The sequence below is a fragment of the Silurus meridionalis genome, chromosome 1, assembly GCF_014805685.1.
Source record: "Silurus meridionalis isolate SWU-2019-XX chromosome 1, ASM1480568v1, whole genome shotgun sequence".
In the NCBI taxonomy this organism is placed as follows: domain Eukaryota; kingdom Metazoa; phylum Chordata; class Actinopteri; order Siluriformes; family Siluridae; genus Silurus; species Silurus meridionalis.
The window spans coordinates 7,709,356-7,729,756 of record NC_060884.1 but is presented as its reverse complement, the minus strand read 5'-3'; the positions used below and the strand labels follow the sequence as shown (position 1 = coordinate 7,729,756).

The 20,401-nt window shown below is 40.4% G+C and overlaps 1 protein-coding gene across 5 annotated transcripts in view; it reads left to right on the top strand.

Moving 5' to 3' along the window:
- The window catches only part of agap1 (ArfGAP with GTPase domain, ankyrin repeat and PH domain 1), a 142,860-nt gene that overhangs the window by 111,864 nt on the left and 10,595 nt on the right, over positions 1-20,401 (top strand). For all 5 annotated transcript variants that reach the window (XM_046845849.1, XM_046845842.1, XM_046845834.1 and 2 more), the window contains 3 exons: positions 8,871-9,025; positions 11,112-11,202; positions 11,299-11,521. In XM_046845849.1, the coding sequence (XP_046701805.1) occupies positions 8,871-9,025; positions 11,112-11,202; positions 11,299-11,521 (469 nt within the window). The remainder of the gene's footprint in view (positions 1-8,870; positions 9,026-11,111; positions 11,203-11,298; positions 11,522-20,401) is intronic.

The following is a 20,401-nucleotide window of genomic DNA, read 5'->3' as shown; positions in this document are numbered from 1 at the left end:
TAAATCTAAATTTTTGGGATTTATTGGGCAGCAAGTGAACATTTAGTCCTCAGTGTTGCCGTGTAAGAAGCAGGAAAACAAGTAAACTTAAGGATTTGAGCGACTTTGACAAGGGCCAAATTGTGATGGTTAAACGACTGGGTCAGAGCATCTCCAAAACCGTAGCTCCTGTGGGCTGTTCCTGGTCTGTGGTGGCCAGTGTCTATCAAAAGTGGTCCAAGGAAGGGACAGTGGTGAACCGGTGACAGGGTCCTGGGCAGCCAAGGCTGATGCACGTGGGGAGCGAAGGCTGATGCACGTGGGGAGCGAAGGCTGGTCCAACAGATGAGCTTCTGTAGTTTAAATTGCTGAAGAAGTTCATGCTGTTAATACTCGACTGAGCACTTATTACACACACGCACGCACGTGCGCACGCACAATTATTTAGAATTTGTTATTCTATATTGCACTTTCTCAGTTAGACCATATTAATGGCTAATGTTTATTATGACTGATCCCTGCTCTGACTTCCTCCCCTGCAGGTGTATATATCTATTGTGTCTATTTTGTAAGATATAAAACCTTGTAGGCCTTGGTGGTGTGAGTTGTTAATGGATTTATATACAAAAACTTGTTGAGGTAATGAGAACCATCAATGAGAACCAACACCAATGAGACCATCTTTGCTGGAGCACTGACACTGGAGATTCCATTCAAAAATTAACATCATAATAACACAAAATGTCTGTGCCAATCCTTGTGCAAATTAATATAGGGAAAATTCTCAATTAGTACAAGTGTACATTGTAGCTGGACCTTCTATTAAGCTCCTATTCCTGAGCATTAATCAACTCATTCTGACCAATCAGAATCGAGAATTTTGGAATCTAGTTATTGTGGTGCAATAGCAGTTTAGTACATTCAAAAATCTAAATAAATTATTTTACTCAGTCTAGTGTGCACTTTATAACCTTGTCTGAAATTCCAAACACTTCCATCACAGTCTGTGTGTGTGTGAGCATGTTCTTGCGAGACTATGTTGAGATGATCAATGAGTATGTGTCAGCTCAGTGTGTGTGATTAATTGGACCAGGCTTGTGTGGGTGGCCTCCTTCTCCTGGGAGCACAGGATTAGTGCTTGTTTAAATTGTTCCCAATCAGTCTTATTGATCCGTTCCCAAAGCGGGCCAATCTGATCGCAGTGAAGTGTAAGTGTGTGTCTGAGTGTGCACACACTGAGTTGGTCTGAAATATCAGTTAGACTAAGCAAATAAATGTCTAATCTCTCTCTGTTTGAACAGCCGCAGACTATACTTTTTGTACAGGAAGTACACTAGGACTGGCAAATGTTACAATTGAAATGTTATGGTTCTAAACACACATCGTTGCCAATAAAAGCTTTCTCAGTGGCGCCACCATGTGGACTCTCTTTAATGGAAAAGAATGTTTGGAGAGGTTTGGTAGAGAATTGTCATACATCTGTCTGAGATCTTGCTACACAAGCAATGTGTGGATGATCCAGCATTAGCAGACAAATACAAATGGGATTTCCACCCTCATAGGTTTGATATAACAAAGATCAGAACGCTGTTCCACCCACATTAGCATGCTTCACTGTCTTAAACGTGCCCTCTTGCTAATGGAACATGACTCGACTCCGTATTTAGCATGATGGAAGGCGGCGGCGGCGGTGGTGGTGTGGTGTGGACTCTGAAAGATTTGTGATTTTCGTCTGTGAGAACCATTCATTTCAGTGTTGTGGAGGTGGAATAAGTTGAAATAAATCGGTTTTGTTTGTTTGATTAATTTAATAATTGATGTTAAATATTGTTAAATTAATTATATATAAGGCAGCAAGTTAACATTTTGCCCTCAAAATTGATGTGTTAAAAACAGGAAAAATGGGCAAGCATAAGGATTTGAGTGAGTGTGGGGTGTTTCCTGTCTGCAGTGGTCAGTATGTATCAAAAGCGGTGTTTGTTTTTTTGTTATAAATTACACAACTTTGTCTGATCTTAATGTAATATAAATGAACAGCTGTTGACACCTTATGCAATTATTCTGGGACATGCCCATAACATTGTATTGGATGAGTTGAACATAGCATGGATTTTTCATATTGTCCCAAAATATGATACGTGTCATTCCTAGTGGCTTGTCATCTCGTTTTCTGTGACTTTTCCCCTTTATTATTTTGCTTAGAGAGCAATGCGCATGGCTTTAGGTCGAGCATTGCCCTCTCACTACGTCCCCATTCATCTGCCGAGCACTTAAGTGAACTTTTATGAATAATCCACAGTATTGAAATCTTTTATCAGATTTGTCACTTCCATTATTCAATAAGCAATTAGTAACAGTCTCCCAATTTTAGCCATTAAGCACTTGCGCGTGGGGCCTGGGACTGCTGTCATGCTACTGCCGTAGTGAAAGATCAGCCTTTCAGCAACTCTGTTATTCATGAGCTCTGCTGGCCAGGTACTGCCCCCTCACACACACCTCAAAGAGCTGTATCCAGCACATATACTTACACACAAACTGGTACATTTTTAGCTGACACACCTTCACACACTGACAAGATTTATATGTGCTGTTTGAAGATCCCTTCCTGATTTGTGCTCATTCAGCCACAAGAGCATTTTTAAAGTCAGGTAATGATGAAGAATGAGGAGGCCTGGGGTGTAGTCAGGGTACCAATTCATCCCAAAGGTGTTCGGTAGGGTTGAGGTCAGAACAGGCCAATCAAGATCTTCCTACCAACCCACGTACAGCACATCTTCATGGGGCTGGCTTTGTGCGCAGGGGCATTGTCATGCTGGAGCTTTAAGGGGGTTATTGGGATTGTTTGTGAATGACAGAGCGATCATGGGAGAGACTTGGGTCAGAACTGCTGCTCCATGGTTGGATTTTTCTCAGCATATTCCTCTGGACAGAGAGCCCAGGTCAGACCTTAGAGCTGTTGGAAAGAGTTATGTCTTACAGTTGACTTGAGATGATCTGGGAAGCCCCTAGGAGGAGCTGGACTCTATAGCTGTGAATAGAGAAGCCAATTGCAACCCTGATGCCTTTTTTGGAAAGCTGAAAGAGAATGAATAAACAGGTAACATGATTCCACCATAAGAGGATTGCATTTAAACAACATGCTGACATAAGCAAAATGAGGCTTGTTAGCTAACAGATTGGAATCAGTAGGCTTTTAGACACCAAGTCCTAGCACCAATTTGTCTCAAATCATAAGTTTCACATTTGTAGCTGTCTGTCTTTAATTATACCCACTGCCTATAATGAGAAGTTAAGCAATGTGAGTCCTCTCTTTAATTTCAACTCTCCCGATCTGCCAATAAAACCCCTTCAAAACCTGCTTATCTTTCACCCAGGGAATCAATAGGTTCCAAACTGCCTCGTATCTTGCTGCTGCTTTTAAGTGTGCCAACAAAACTCTGACACTGCCACGGAAGTAACACATGCGTGCTGCTTGATGGATCACAATCATAGATCATCCGCACAGACATAAGTGGCCCTTGTTAAGTCATTACCGCTCACTGGGCATGCATTTTTCAAACAATTTGTTTGAAATGTTATCCATGAGCAGCAGCGGGGGCAGTGAGAGGTGCATGAAAGCACCTGAGCCCAGTCAAGCGCAAGGACAGAGGTAGACTTTAAAGCCCAGGGTGAACCTGAGAGGGAGGGTGAGGAGAGAGAGAGAGAGAGAGAGAGAGAGAACATTCCTGGCTCTCACAGGTGTTCCCTGGCTCAAACAAGAGCGACTTGCGACTGCACCATTTAATAAAAATGTGTTCTGCAAGTGAGCCAGCAGGAACAAAGCGTGCATGTCCCTGCTGTCTTTAATGGTGTGGTAAAATCGACATGGACATCGTCATTGCTGTTGCATTGTAGCACAATACTAAGGTGAACTATGCCTGATCCCCAAAGCTATTTCAGAAGTGACCGTTTAGTCAAAGGAACAAAACGTTCCATGTGAACACACAGAAATACATAGTTATTGTTAAAAATGTGGATGAAGTGTAACACAACTGGACTTCTGGAATAAACTGGAAAAAACATCACTTTCTGGAACCACGCTACTTTTTTTTTTTTTTGCGATAAGTACCTCAGTCTATTGTGTAGAAAAATAGCTTTTTGCTCCGGTTTTATTTGCACTATTTCTTACAAACACCTTTATTTTTCCACACCTACTGTTGTGTGACAAATGTCCCAAGGGGAAAGAGAAAGCTTGGAGGTAAAGTGGCGACACTCTGGGTCAGCCTCGACACGGCCTGTGAAATGAGGTGTTATTTTAAAAAAGTAAGAGAGAAAGAAAAAGGGATAAAAGTGTATGAAAACATATGCTGTGTGCAATAGTTCAGCTGTATGAGTGCGTTTCAATGTAGTACAGTTTTTTTGTTGAAAGCTCTAATAGCTAAGATTACACCTTCTCTTACACATTTGTATACAATGTGTTCACACTATAGTTGCATGAATGAATAAGAAATCTCAGTGGGGCTACAGGGCGACCATCTTTAAAAAATATACATATAAAAGACACTGCTTTCTGCCTTACCTACTACCAGATAGTCCTTGATCATGTATTGGATGATGTATTGTCATGGAGTTGATATGGAAGAGGACAAGGCCCCGCCCCCCAATCCTTCCATCGCCCTTCTTTTCCCTTCACCTCCTCCCCCACCCCACACTTTTATTTACTTGTTCAATATGAATACATATTTTGTTCCAGATGCGAAACAACTCGTGTAATATTTTCCAGGTTATTAATGCCGTAAAAGGGTGCGAATAATATGGGAATTAATGACCTGTGTCACAAAGCAATACTGTGTGCTTTGACATTTTGCTCGGTTAATTTGTGTTTCCAGCCATGTAGGCTTCAAGCTCTGCTCCCCCCCCAACCCTGTTCCGTCTGCGGCACAGCCATGTAGCCTCTATGCAGGCAAGGGTGTACGTCGTGGATGGGGTTTATGGGTAAAGGTTGCTTGTGTCAGACCACAAATTGTTCTGTGAGTTTGCCCCAAAGCAAAAGTGATGCTCTTATTGTAGGGCTGTGTGAGTGTAGGTAATTTCTGGGTACAATGTATTGTAACAGTGACCATTTACACTTAGAAATAGCACCATGAGCAGCGTTTCTTTAAACCTACCTGACTTTTGGGAATTGTCCATGCAATATGATGATATAGTCTTTTAGTTCATGATAACGTTTCAGTAAGGAATATGCTTTTTAATCTTAAATATATACTCAGGTACTGTGGAAATCTTCTAAAGCACAGCTGAATTGTGAATATAGTTCATTATCTGCATTTACTGTTATTGCATTAGTATGAAACCCTGATAAAAACTGAGGCTTATTTGCTACAGACTTCTACCTTAAATATATGCCATGTATATTACAATAGATTTGAATGACAGCCGGTCACCTCATTTCACAGCAAACAGGCAGGGGAGGGGAGATTTAGCAGCTTTAATGCCTTTTCGTTGTGATTTTGAGTTTTATTAAGCGCACATGCTTAAGGGAATGGGGGGAGGTTCAAGCTTCACATTTTTCTGGATTGTTGGTTTCCGTAATTGTTCTATGCCCCACCCTCTTCCTCCAAAAAAAAAAAAAAAAAAGCAGTGCAATTTAATTAGTATGGGAATGTCACGACTGACCCCAGAGGGCCCAGTGCCTTTGAAGGGTGGACCCAATCTAGGATGGGACGCTCCAGTGATCCTGAGCTCAGACAAATCCTCCGAATAAAATTGTTACATTATCTTTCATGGACGTTCTATATTTCTTTAAGTCTTTGTGTTTTGATGGGACATTTAAAGGGTAATTTAAAGCCTAACTGTGAATGAATGCTGTGTTTTGGGTTTTTTGGTAAGTGTCCGGTTACATTGTTACCAGTGGTGTAGTTTTCTTAAATGCGGTTGCTGAGCAGGTGGCTAATTGTCCCTTTGATCAAGAGGATGGATCCGGATCAAAAAGCCACAACACTTTGGGTTTACTGTGATAATAGGAGCAAAGATCTGCAAATAGGTTCTTAAGTGAAGTTCCTGATGATTAACAGATTTTGAGAAATTAGCATGACTTGCAGTATGATCTTAAAATAACATTGGAAAAATATTTTTAGATTATACTTAAGATATTGGGTTAACAGTTATACATTAGATTGACTATATGGACTTTTCCGGCCATATGTGGTTCCCCGAACCGTTAGCACAAAGTCAAAGACAATCAATTGTATTGGATGTCTTTAGATGGAATAACATTAAAGTTTTCCTTCATTTGAACTAGAAGAGCCAAACCTGTTCCAGGACAACAATGTACTTGTGCATAATGCTTGAAGATACACCGATCAGGCTTAACATTGACATTATGGGTGGTGAAGTGAATAACACTTATTACCTCTTTATCATGGCACCTGTTAGTAAGTGGGATATATTCGGCATCAAGTGAACATTTTGTCCTCAAAGTTGACGTGTTAGAAGCAGAAAAAATGGGTAGATGACTGGGTCAGAGCTTCTCCAAAACTGCAGTTCTTTTGGGCTGTTCCTGGTCTGCCATGCTCAGTATCTATCGAAAGTAGTCCAATGAAGAAACAATGGTGAACCGGCAACAGGGTCCTGGGCAAACCTCCACACCACATTCAAATCTAGCTGAACATCATCTCATAACAATGGTGGTTATCAGAATGGCAAATGACTGCTAAATGTGGAATGTTTGAAAGAGCCCATACGATTCTTATGGTCAGGAGTCCACAAACTTTTGTCCATATAGTTTATTTTTTGTGAGCATAGCCTTGCAAGATTAAGTTTTATAGCGGTGCTAAAAGTTTTTTGTCAGCAGCCGGAAAATAGATCAAAATGGCACTTCTTATAAAACAGGCTACTTTCAAACCATCTTGGCTGCCTGCAAAGATCATGTTGAGAAACACATGCGGTGTTAAATGCATTTAGACTGCTTTGTAATATGATTTAAACATCACCTTGAGTGTAAATATTTCCCATGCAGTGCAGGTAGGAATGGGTTTATGTAACATTAGGCATTAGCTTCTATTGCTTTTATAATGGTCCTGCAATCCTCAAGTTTTGATCCTTTCGGTCACAATTGCTGTGCAAATTATTCTGAGCGTGGCTTCTGTCTTTGTCTTTAAGGGATTCTAGCGTACGCGGTAGCCTCAGCAGGACCTCGTGTGATAGGATCCCAATTAGCAGAATGTTTGACTGAGGAATGGAAAACGAAGAGCGAGTTTTCCTGCTGATTGAGCTTGTGAAATTGCCTCTTGGGGAGAAAAGTCCGTCAGTTCTCTCGAGTGGGAACAGAACAGAAAGCTCAGGCATTGTTTGAAGTAGTGGATGCGATAATGATTTGAAATATTTTTCAGACTTTGGGATATCGTTAAGAAATCATTCAGGAACCGGAGCTGTTTTGTGAATTAGTGTTAACTTTTTATGGGATTATGTGGTTCTTCTGTCGATTTAGATTGCGGTGTTATTTTTCAACGGTTGTAAAAAGTTAGCGATGTTAAAGTGGCCTCTTGTTTGCGCTTCTCCTGATGCTCCTGACTGGCATGGAGTCGGAACTACTTGCGTGCACACATGTGTTTGGGTACAGGGATATTGACTCGCTGATTGCCGCTTCATTATGTAATTACCCCCTCCTGAGTAAATTATAAACAGAGTGTGTAAAGTGTGTGATCTCCTGTGCCCTGGAGATCAGGTTTCTGGGGGTTTTCCTTTGAACGTGACGCACAGCGAGGTCTCATCAACGCGAATTCCTTCGGTCGGCCATCTGCGTGCCCTTGCCAGCCAGGTCCCTCCCTACTTACCTAGTCAATACCCTTTTGTTCCTAACATTTTCCAAATGTGACCCTCTACGTAGATAAATAAGCTCCCTCTGTCCCACGTTTAAATGTCTGCTAAGCCCTGCTGCACTCACCCACATTTTCCTGTCTTATTGACGTGTGATTGGCCCATTAACCCAAACTAGGCTCTAGTTAGTAGATCCATATGTCACTTTGCTGAAGGAACTGTTTGCTAAAGGCTACTGACTGATTGTTGACTGATCCGGTTTCTAATTAGTGCGTAATCAGAGGCTCCAGGGAAGTCCTGAAGGTCAGGAAGTCTTCCAATGTGTGTCCCATCTAACAGGTGCACTCTCAAGACCAGGATCTTGCTACAGGTTCTTCCGGGCTCCTAATATGCAAAGTAATGAATCTGTGTATTGTATTTGACGTATTGTTTATTTGAGCCTTTTCCCTTCTCTGCACTTCGGGAAAGAACCTGGACTTGAATAAACTTTACATGTGTTGATGACACTGTGAGGATTGATTGTAGACAAAGGATACACATTTATCCCCAGATCTGTCCCTTTCTTTAGTAGATAATTTCACTGGATGCTATAGATTTGTTTCAAAGAACTGACACTGTATTCATACGGCTATGGTGGGCTTACTGAATACCTTTAGAAATGTTTCACCATAATTGTGGAAAAGTAATAGCTTCTATCTGGTGCCCCCCAGAAGGATGGGTTCCCTTTTAAGTCTGTTCTCTCTCAAGGTTTCTTCATTGTCATCTCGTTGAATTAATTTTTTTATTTTTTTGCTACCAGTGTTGCTTCAAGCGTTTTCGTTACGGCTCTAAACACAAATCTACACCAGGATTTTTGTAAAGCTGCTTTGTGACTTTGTCTACTGCTGAAAATGCAATACAATATGAAGTGAGTTGAACTTTTCTGCTCGCAGTAGCTCGTACTTTCATGGCAAGTGGTAGATTATCAGTTCTGAAATTTGGCCCTCTGATTTAAATCATGTTTGTTCCTCCAAATTCCTTTATAGAGAAGAATAAAAATGGAAAAACCAGTGTTTTATTCTTGATGTTAATTCGTCGATTTCTCTGTCTCGTAGAGCAAGAGGAGAATTTTGAGTTCATCATCGTGTCACTGACTGGCCAGACGTGGCACTTTGAAGCCACTTCATACGAGGAGCGTGACGCCTGGGTGCAGGCCATCGAGAGCCAAATCCTGGCCAGTCTGCAGTCCTGTGAGAGCAGCAAGCAGAAGGTAACATCTTATCATCTCATTCCATATCCTTTTCATTGTACAAGAGCAAAAACAGAGAAACAAGAACAAAGAAATTTTAGTATGTGCATTGATCATTGTAAATTCAGATATCACCTATTTTGCACCATTTTGTATGAGCTCTGGAGGCTGTTGGGTGAAAACTTTTATGAGAGCAGCATTTAATGAAATACTTAAGCCAGCTCGTTTGGTACAAACCTGATGCTATTAAAATGTATCTGCATGAATGTAATTTTAGTATATACCGGTACTTACGATGCCGATGCGTTACGATGACACCATAATAATTCGAAAATATAAATCGAGACATGGCCTAGACCACCCAGGAATCTTAAAGAACGGTGATCAGTACGAGGTATTATAATAAATTAACAAGTTTCAGTACATAATTTAGCCAAACAGCAATTTACATTTCCGTTATATATAAAATTAACAGTATATACAGCAGGGGTCACCAACATTGTGCCCGCAAGGACCACATGAGTTGCTTGCGGGCCTTTTCTAAAAATAGCTTACCATAGCACCACTTACCAGTGAGCTGCATCTATCTGTTTCCTACCTTGTTAAAGCATTGTTGATAATTATTGTAAGAAATTCTAATCATTAACATGATCAGTGTCTTCACATAGATGAATATCATTAATTATTAATAATAACATATACTTAAAGGTAAATTGAGCAAATTTGTTATTTTAAAAGTGTGTCTCAAACTGGAAACCCATTACATTAATCAGTACCCAAGAAGTAGCTCTCAGTTTCAAAAAGGTTGGTGACCCCTGATATACAGTATGTATGTGGGTGCAAGTGTGTGGACTCCCACCGGTTCACGAGCGGAGGGTGCAGCCGGACGCTCTTTATTTCAGTGTCTGGTGAAGGCAATAAAAAAAAGGAGAGAGACAAAAGCTAAAATTGGTATTTGACACCAAAAACATAAAAAAAAAAAAATATGCGCTCTAACACCAAGACAACTTAGTAACTCTGGTGAGAGTGAGGCATCTCACAAGGTGGGAAGATGCATACATCCTGGTAGCCCAATGTATCGTCTGGAAATTAAAATGCTGTGCGAATATTATAATATTTTAAAAATGTAAAAAGTCGAACCATCGTGGGGCTCGGGGGCTACCAGTAAAATTTCGGCAGTTCCAATTAAAGCGTAACAGGCACGTTTGGGCCAAATTAGTAACGACGTAGCCTCAGACTAAATTACGTCAAGAGGCTTTTACACCTGACCTACGCTACAGGCTGCTATCTAGTTCATTTAAGAGCAACCCTGGAATACACATCCGAGAGCTGGCAGCATATAATTGTTATACAGTGTGCAGTGTTTCAGCTTTTGAGCATTTTTATACATATAATTGTTTGTGTTTTTGATATAGCAGATGTGTTTCTGAAGAACTAACCAGATATGTCAGGTTGCAGCAAAAAGATAATGAGAAACAATCCCCCATATACTTAAATATATAAATAAATAAAAAAGACAGACAGAATGCAAAAATTATTTTTAGCTACACAAGTAAGGCTTCATCTATAGTAAACTAAAATAGTGTCGAATATAGTATAACTATATCTATAAAACATAGCAGTTTTTAAATGGTCTAAAATATGCAATAGGTTCTTCAATATTAGTTGCTCTACAATAATATCTTTTATCTGCTTAAATCAACATTCACTGATGTTCACCTCTCGACTGTATACAGTCACTTAAAAATGTCACCGTGGCACCCACCTAAACGAATTCCCCACCACACACACAATTACAAATAGCAATTATTTTAGAGCTAATGTGGCCCAACTCAGATTGCCTGATCCCTCGCTCCAGCCTCAGTTCCCTACACGCTTGCTGTGTTTACGCCCCAGGCCATGACTGCCTGATGTTCAGAGTACCTTTTACTGTGCCTCCATTTTATTTATTTCCCTCCTCTTGTTTTCTTACTTTATCTTGATGCTGTGTTGTGCAGGTGTATACCAGTTGCACGGCTTTGATCGGATTAATATTTTAATCGCAGATTATTTTATAATTGCGGGGACAATTGTGAAAATATGATTGTGTTTGTGTGTTGATCCACAGTCGCGTCTGACCAGCCAGTCTGAAGCAATTGCACTGCAGTCAATCAGGAACATGAGAGGAAACTCTCGCTGCGTAGACTGCGAGGCCCAAAGTGAGCGACTCCAGTAGTTAATACCGAATACTAATGTGACAGTAAAACATGTCCTCCATAAACACACACTGACTGTCTTGCTCATTTCCCTTGCAGACCCTGACTGGGCCAGCCTGAACCTTGGAGCTCTCATCTGTATCGAGTGTTCAGGTATCCACCGGAACCTCGGCACTCACCTTTCACGCGTGCGCTCTCTCGACTTGGATGAGTGGCCTCTCGAGCTCATCAAGGTCATGTCTGCTATCGGCAATGATCTAGCCAATACCGTGTGGGAGGCCAATGCACAGGGACGGCTAAAACTCGCACCTGACGCCAGCAGGTAAAATGATATTGTACAACTCACAACTGTTTGATATAGCTATATGTACACAATATGGACAAAAGTCTTGGGGCACGTGACTATGTGGTTCTTCCCCGGTCTGTTACTGCTGTTCATTTTTCCATTTAATTGAACTAGAAGATCTGTTCCATCATGACAATGCTCGTGTCCAAAACGATATGCTATACATGGATTGTAGAGGAGGATCACGAGTGACCTGCTATTAAGATCTGACCTCAACCCTACTGAACACCTTTGGAATTAATTTGAACGCTGAAATGCACCCCAGGCCTCGTCATCAGCACCTGATCTTAATAACGCCCTTGTGGCAGGATGAACACAAATCTCCACAAGCACACTCCAAAATCTAATTGAACATCATCTCAGAGCAGCAAATGGGGAATAAGTGTTGATTTGGATGTTTGAAAAAAAGCACATACGACTGTTATGGTCAGGTGTCCACAAACCTTTCTTCATATTGTGCATATCTTGCCAGCAGATTGCAATCTTTCTGTTCTTCATGCTTTTAGATTGGTGGTTAATGCTTATCAGTGTATTAGCTTATCAGCTTCAAATATTTTAGATTGAACAGTTATTCATTTGGCAGACGCACGCACCCCTGAGCAGCTTATGACTAAAGATTTTACGAATTTGAACTTCTGATAACAAGGTCAGAAAGGTCATGCACTAAATCTTTACTGCTCAACCCTTTCATCCTGACCACTCAGCATCTGAAATATGGTGTAAACATAAACAAAGACCATCTCGATGCCTTTTATACTTGCATTTTGCTATATACGGTTGATAATTCCCGCACTGGAATTCGATCTAAAACCCAGCAGTGCGTGACTGGAGGAGGGAAACGCTATAATGTGCAGAGCCTGGGGACAAGTAATTACCGAAGAACATTGTCCATATAGAGGATCCAAGTTGGACTACCATGGATGCATTCTATTCCTTTACGGATTGCATTAGAATATTTCGTTAATAAAAATTTTGAATGCATTTGAATATTTTCTAGTGTATATTATGTTCTATTGCCATAGACAGGTTGAAGTAGTAGTGCTTGACTGTGAGAAGATCAAATCTCGTGCTGCCTTAAGCAACATATAGACAAGATTTAATTCTGTAAAGTAATTTCACTATTTCCGATATTTTTTCATTTATTTACCATCAGTAATGTTTTCTTACTGCTGATATTTAGTTCGATTTACTTAAGAGACCCACCTAAAATTCAAACGCACAGGATTTCTATTCATTATATGCATTGGGTTTGTTAAATATGGCTGATGTTAGGAAATCTGTGCATTACATGCAGACTGCTATTTAAAATTAGAATTTCATCGTTGATAAAAACGCTATTATTCACTTTTTTATGATTATTACTAACATCGAGCAAAGAGCAACGATCAAATTAAAAGTAGTGCGTAGATGACATCTGAAAGGAGATTTTTTTTTTTCTCCACCATTAGATTGTAAATGTATTGGAAATTTACCAGTCTCCCTAACTGTTCTCTTTCCTCCCTCTCCCCCACCCTGAGCTTGTCCCTCTTCCCCTGCATCTTTAGCCGTGTAATTATTGGCCGAGGGGGTCCGGCCTCACCAGCCATAATAACAAATTAGAGCTGACTGCCAGCCACGGGATTATCGACTCCCCGTTTCGAGACGACCTCATTACTCACCGGCAGCACCTTTTAATTACTCTGCCCCCCTCTAAAAATCTTTCCTTATGGATCCGCCATTTTCGGATGCGCTGCGTCAATGCGCTAATGCGTTTATTGTTCCTCTCTTGGCCATTTATTTATGTACGCAAAGCTCTGTGGCCCTGCACATGAGAGGGAGAGATTACAGCAGTGGTCGATACTATCTCAATTAACCCGAGCTATGGAGCCGAGCACGTCAGCCGTTACTCTGTCACTGCCAATAGCGTCTATTCTAGCGTTTCTTAAGTAGCTCCTGACTAGCCCCTTATTGCTCTAACAGAGCGTGAGACTTTTTAAAGGCTTTGAGTGTAAAATGTGGAGCATCATAAACTTTGCAAAACAAAAAGATTTCTAACAGTAATTATATCACAAACAGCATTATTTTATTATTATTATTATTATTATTATTATTATTATTATTTTGTAAAACTTGTACTGTTGCAGCTCTTTTCTATGTAAATTTACAAGCTTAATGAAAATGGCTGGCTCTTCGGCGGACACAACATATACCATTTAGCTCAAAGACGCGCCTTCATTTAATTGTTGTGAATATTCTGTCCGTCTCGTTTTCTTCAGTCAGTTTTATTTCTGAGAGTGTTTCCTGTGTCAGCATGTGATTGTGTTTGGCCCGGGTGAAAAGTAGGACTGTCAGTAGCCTGAGCTGTGTTGCATATAATTTGCTCCCCCGTCGTCACTTTCCCAGGCAGCTGAATTGATTAAACTTGCAGGCCTCCAAATGGATGAGTCTAAATGGATAAAAACGCAAATGAAATCACTGACAATGTGAGACTGGAAAAGGTTTTTTTTTTCCCCTTCTGAAACAGAGTTTTACATATATAGATCCCTTAGGTGCATGTTAAAATTCTATTTCATTCGGAGCAGTATTATACTTGAGTCTGTTTTGCGCCATATATATTATATAACTCTGATGTGTTCCTTCATTATACACTTGTACCACTTGTTTTGTGTTGTGTGCATAAAAAGGGCTTTAAGCATCTATATATAATTTCCATTGCCACATGAAAAATGTATAATTCTCATGCCTTAGATGTATGTCTCCACCCACACGCCCAGATAATCAACTCTTATAAATGCTCTAAATGAACTCTTATCCAGTACAAGGAGTGCAAACAAAAGACAACGTTAATAGGCTCTAGGTCAAACATAAAAATTTAACGTGATCTAAGCAAATAAAAAAAAAATGTATGTAATATTCTCTAGTCAAGTTAAAATAACATTACATTTGCCTGCCTGAATAATGGCAGTCAAGCAGTGCAATGGAAAGAATCATAGAGATGCAGGCTAGTTGTTGTAGTTCATGTTCAAATCAATCACCATAATGGAAAAATTCTGTATTTTATGGGACAGGATGTTGAATTTCATGCACAACAGTCTATACACTTTGCACAGAATATTAGGGACAAGAATGCCCTAAACAGCAGTGGAAACTGGGTGGAAACACCTTCAGAAAAAGAGAAATTCCTGACTGAGTCAATCTGACAGGAAGTGCAACAAATAGCCAATCATTACAATAATGGAAGGCAGAACAGCATGGAAGTTTTTCAACTTGACAAATTTTGTGTTCTAGGCGTTGCTATTGTAAGTGTATGTTTAGATGGCAGTGTACATATATTTCGGCACTGCAGCTTGGTGAAGGCTTATCAATTGTGTGTGTGTGTGTGTGTGTGTGTGTGTGTGTGTGTGTGTGAGTGAGAGAAGGAGAGAGGTAGAGTGGAGAGCATGCAACGGTAGCTCTGCCATGTTCAGGATTAGTGGCTGATAAATGAAAAGCCTCCCTTGTGGTCTCTCAAGTGAGTAATAGAGCCCGAAATTTCATTTTGCAAGCGACTGATTTAATGATCCAAAGGGTAATTAATGGGCTGATTATCTTAATGTTAAATATGGCTAGCAGCAATTAGACTGACCTCCCGCCTGTCAAGGTCTGGGCCTTTCAATTAGGGCCGCTTTGGAGAGGGGGGGAGTAGTAGAAGGGGAGTACCCCTTTCCTCCACACCTCCACCTCTTGGCCCAGATCATCTCTTGCTCTTGCACCATTCAGACCTCAGGCAGGTATTATTTTGGAGAGCAGTGGTGCCATGGCGAGGTTGTCTTGATGGCTCTTCCGAGAGAAATGCCATTTTATTCCAGCAGTGTTTTTCTTTCATTTTGCTAAAACACACCACAGCTCTCCTGTGCAGGCCGCCTCCTCCTTGCTCTTATGTCTATTAATCGAATGGTGTGTCTGTGATTGTGTTATTTCTGTTGACCTACTCAGTTATTTTTATTTCTGTTAATTTGAACTATGCTGATTAAGCCTCTATACATAGAGTTCTGTGGCATAAAGACTTTTCTGTGAACAAAAAATATTGTGATACTACTACTACTACTACTAGTAATAATAATAATAATCTCATCAAATGTTGTGGCAAGACTCATAACTGTCTATCAAAAGGTTTTTTTAAATATATATATGTTTTTGAACTATGAAGGCTTCCATACAGCGTTCTGTAGCTACACTCTATGGACCTAGCTTTTCCAGCCGTATGTGTTTTTTTCCCAAACGTGGCATCACAAGATTGTATAGAATGTCTTTGGATGTGGTAGCATTACATTTTCCCTTCACTTGAACTAGAAGAGGACCTGGGCACAGTCAATCATTCCAAAGGTGTTCAATAGGGTTGAGTTCAGACCCAAAACCTGTATCCAGCATGACAGTACCCCTGTGTACAATGCCGGCTCCATAAAGACATGCTTTATGTGGGTTGGAGTTTAAAATCGTAAGTGATTTGCTTTAGAGCTCTGATCTCAACCATATTGAAAACCTTTGGGATGAATTGGAACGCTGACTGCCCCCCAGGCCTCCTCACCTCACCTACATCAGAACCTGACAGTAATAAAGACCGTGTGGCTGAATGAGCACACATCTTCACAAACCCACTCAAATCCCAAATTCCCAGAAGAGTGCACATACAAATCTTATGGTCAGGTGTCCACCAATTTTTGTCAAAATAATGTATATTCATTATTTGATTGTATTTGATTATACTGCATCAGGATTCAGGAATGATGTAAAGTAGCGATCCTGATTAAGAGAGAATTTAAAACACCAATAATTTACACAAGCCAAAGGATTTTTTTAATCAGTACTCGTTTAAGTGCTTGGTAAAGAGGTTGAGCTTAGTCTTTGTTTGAAGGCAGAAATGAGTAGTTCACTCCTGGGTAGCAATACAAAGGATTGCTTTGGGCTTGAATACAGTTTAGCATGCCAATTTTGACAGTGCTGAAAATTATTGCTTCTTTCTCCAGAACATTTTCTTCATAGTTGGTCCCAAAAAAAATAACATTGCACTGGAAAACTGTTCTGTAAATAAAACATACACTGCTGAACAACTTGAACATCTGGAGGAAAAAACTTAATATAAGATTTGTATGTTCTTTTTGAACATTACACATTTAGTCCCTTTTTGCTGTTATAATAACCTGGAAGTTGTATCACTAGATTTTGGAGTGTGCTGATGTAGATTTGTTCTCATTCAGCCACAAGGGTGTTGGTAAAGTCAGATACTGGTGTAGGAGACCTGGGTGCAGTCAATTCATTCCAAAGGTGTTCAATAGGGTTGAGTTCAGAGCTCTATAGCACTAGATCTTCCACTCCAACCTATGGAAAGCATATCTTCATTGAGCTGGCTTTGTGCACAGGAGCATTATCATGCTGGGCCAGATGTGGGTCTCCTAGTTCAAGTGGAGGGAAAATGTAATGCTACTTTAACCAAAGACATTGTAAGACAATTGTGCGCCTCCACTTTATGGCAGCAAAAGTCAAGTGTCCTTGTATTTTGATCCATAAAATGTATTTATAGTTGCAATATCTCGTTATGTATTGGAATGCTTGTATGCTTTTACACTCACACACACACACCAATAAGGGGGAAATATTGTAAGGTTTAGGACTTGGCAGAGGGTCTTTGTGGTATCAGCCAGACTATATCTAAGTCTTATTGTTTTAATTAGTATGATGCTGTCATGGACACCAGGGCCCTACGGTTCTCACACACACACACACACACACACACACACACACACACACACACAAGGTGCCGAGCTGTATTAGTGGCCAAGGCACCAGTGGAGTGACAGCTCTGCTAATTGCGCCTCGTGGTGACTTATTGGGAGGGTGGTGCTCATTGGCGGCCGACACTGCCAACCCTCGCCTTCATGCTGACGTTTTGTAGCCTGTCAGCTAGCGTTAGTGTCACAGTGTCACACTGTGTGTGTGTGTGTGTGTGTGTGTGTGTGTGTGTGTGTGTGTGTGTGTGTGTGTGTGTGTGTGTGTGTGTGTGAGAGAGAGGGAAACACTAAATCCCAGGTTCCGTTTTTTTTTTTTTTCCCCATGCAGTGTTTATTGTTCATATTTTTCAAGCTGTGTTTTCGCTGTAGGAATGTTCAGTTGTAGATGTGCTTCTTGGTGCCTAGCAGAGCAGCTGAGTGTGTGTGTGTGTGTGTGTGTGTGTGTGTGTGTGTGTGTGTGTGTGTGTGTGTGTGTGTGTGTGTGTGTGTGTGTGTGTGTGTGTGTGTAAGTGAGTGTTTGATCAGTGTCCTAGTTCTGTGTGGTTCTCATACTAAATCGACAGATGAGATATTGGTCTGACACACACACTCACACACACAGACTCGCTTAGCTACATGCCTCATCATGACCAATGCTTAGGCCATAATAATTCACCACTAAGTAGGTAAAAAGAGCGTCTTTATGGCCGATGATCAGTCTCAAAAAGGGCAGCGCTAACAGATTTCAAATTAAACGCGCCGCTTATTCCGGAACGGGGTGCAGGTGCACCTCCCCAAAGCCGTTCTCAGATTAGGCCCTAGGGATCCTAGAGGATGAGGGGGAGAGTTCTGGTAATTATCCCAGAGTTACTGAGCTTCACACTGACCTCGTCTCAATTCACATCACCCAGAGAACCGATCACAGGTCCTGCGCCCCATTAACAGTAATTCTGAATTTTTTTTTTTTTTATTGCAAATACAAAAGAGGAAATCTTACTGCACATGCTGTAAAACGACTTGTCTATCTTGCCCATGTCTCTGCTGTTCCCTCGTACTTCTACGTGCCATAAGTCACCGAGGTCCATTTCATCAGCGTTAACTAGCTGTCCAGTGTGCGCCACTCTCTGGCCATTTCTCCCTTGATGACTGCGGTGATATGAGCTTGCCCGTGGGCTGCATTTTAAACGCTCATCTTCCTGCTCAACCAGAAAAATAATTGGCTCCACATCTGAATTTATCTGAATAAAAAACGAAATCCTAGATTAGATTAGCCTAATGAGGCTTAACATGTTTAACTATGATTTGTGTTTTATGCACTTAGAATTTTTTTCCCCCAGCCGAGTTGTGTACACTGCTTTGGTCCTGCATGTGGAGTGTTTGAGCTCGGTCGTGCTGCTGCGTTCATCTGATTCGAGCAGAAGAATTGCTTTTATCAGTGCTTGAAATGGCTTGCAGTGGCTTTGATTCAAAAATCACCCAAGCATAAAATATCTACTCAAATCACTTCAGACGCTTATTTTTACCCCATCTCTCCTTTTTCCCCTGAATCACCTCAATTATTATACAGCACTTAGAGCACTTACTTTAACTGCAGTAAGTAGTAAGGGAAAGCCGGTGGGTTTAACTGAGCCAGTAATATATTGATTAAGAGTGATGTGTAGGATTTATGCCCTGTTTATTAACCCTGTATGTCCTCTCTATCTTTCTCTCTCTCTTTCCTCCCTCTTTCTTTCTATCCTAATCTCTCTCTTCCTTCTGTCATATTCTTTCTCTCTCTCTCTCTCTCTCTCTCTCTCTCGCTCTCTCTCTCTCTCTCTCTCTCTGTGTTGTTTTTAATATTCAAGATATAAAGTTACATGATTGGCATGATATATTTGTGTATATATTTTTTTTTTCTAACGTATATAAAACACAACATAAACAAACGGTCAACAAACAATGCCCAACTTTTACAATGCTAGTGAAAAAGAACACAAAAGGGTAAAAAGAAGGAGGGGGGGGGGGTACATGAATAAATAAATACAAATAAAAACAACCAAGAAATAATAATAATAATAATAATAATAATAATAATAAAATAAAATAACATGCCAAAACTTAAAATATTCCTTAAAAAGACTGCCATGGATTAATTAATAATTAATTAATTAATTAATTATTCATTCATTCTTATTTGTATTGAAACGATTTTAGGGATAAAGCAAAGTTATTACAGAAACAGATGTAACAGCAATGTATATACATTCAACATTACAAAAGAAATATGCCACGATGCAGTAGTGATACTAATAGAACCTTTAAAAGAGAAGAAAAGTAAATAAAGAAGTGAAAATACATCTCTCTCTCTCTCTCTCTCTCTCTCTCTCTCTCTCTCTCTCTCTCACACACACCCTCTCGCTCTCTTACACTCCCTCTCTCTCAAGATTCATGATTCAAGATTCAAAGGTTGCTTTATTGGCATGACATTCGTATTGCCACAGCAAAGAACATACAGACAAATAACATCTCTCTCTCTCTCTCTCTCTCTCTCTCTCTCTCTCTCTCTCTCACTCTCTCCCAGAGCCTTAGCAGTATGCCTTAAACTCATTAAAATAGGAACTGCATTTAATAAATTCCATAAAGCCAGTTATTTGCTTATGTATTTATGAATGATTATTAAAAAAATGGATATGAGTACGAAGGCATCGCGTGTGCAGCGATCATCCGTGCTGTCCACACATTACAGGCACTTTACTGACACGACAGTGTGATCCAGTGGATGGACGTGTAAGATCATATCAGTGTGGCCCATTGCCTTCAGAGTGGCTGTATTAGTGTGTTTCAGCAGACTAGAGCTCACTCACAATGTCTGCCCATAATAAAAATAATAATAATAAAAAAAAAAGCACTGACTTTAATTATCTGTGTCTATCCAAGGGCAGCTAACGACTAGGCTGGAGAGCATAATTGATTTCCGACTCCTACGTCCCACACCTCAAAATCCACCCCCCCCTCAAGAAGAGACCAAATTCTCTAGAAGTAAATTGTTCCTCTGTGGCTTTTTTCCAGCTAATAAATGGCCTACGTTCTCATTTGCCACATTTTCATCCCTTGCAGATTCAGGTTGTGAGTTAAAGCATGAGAAGCTGGA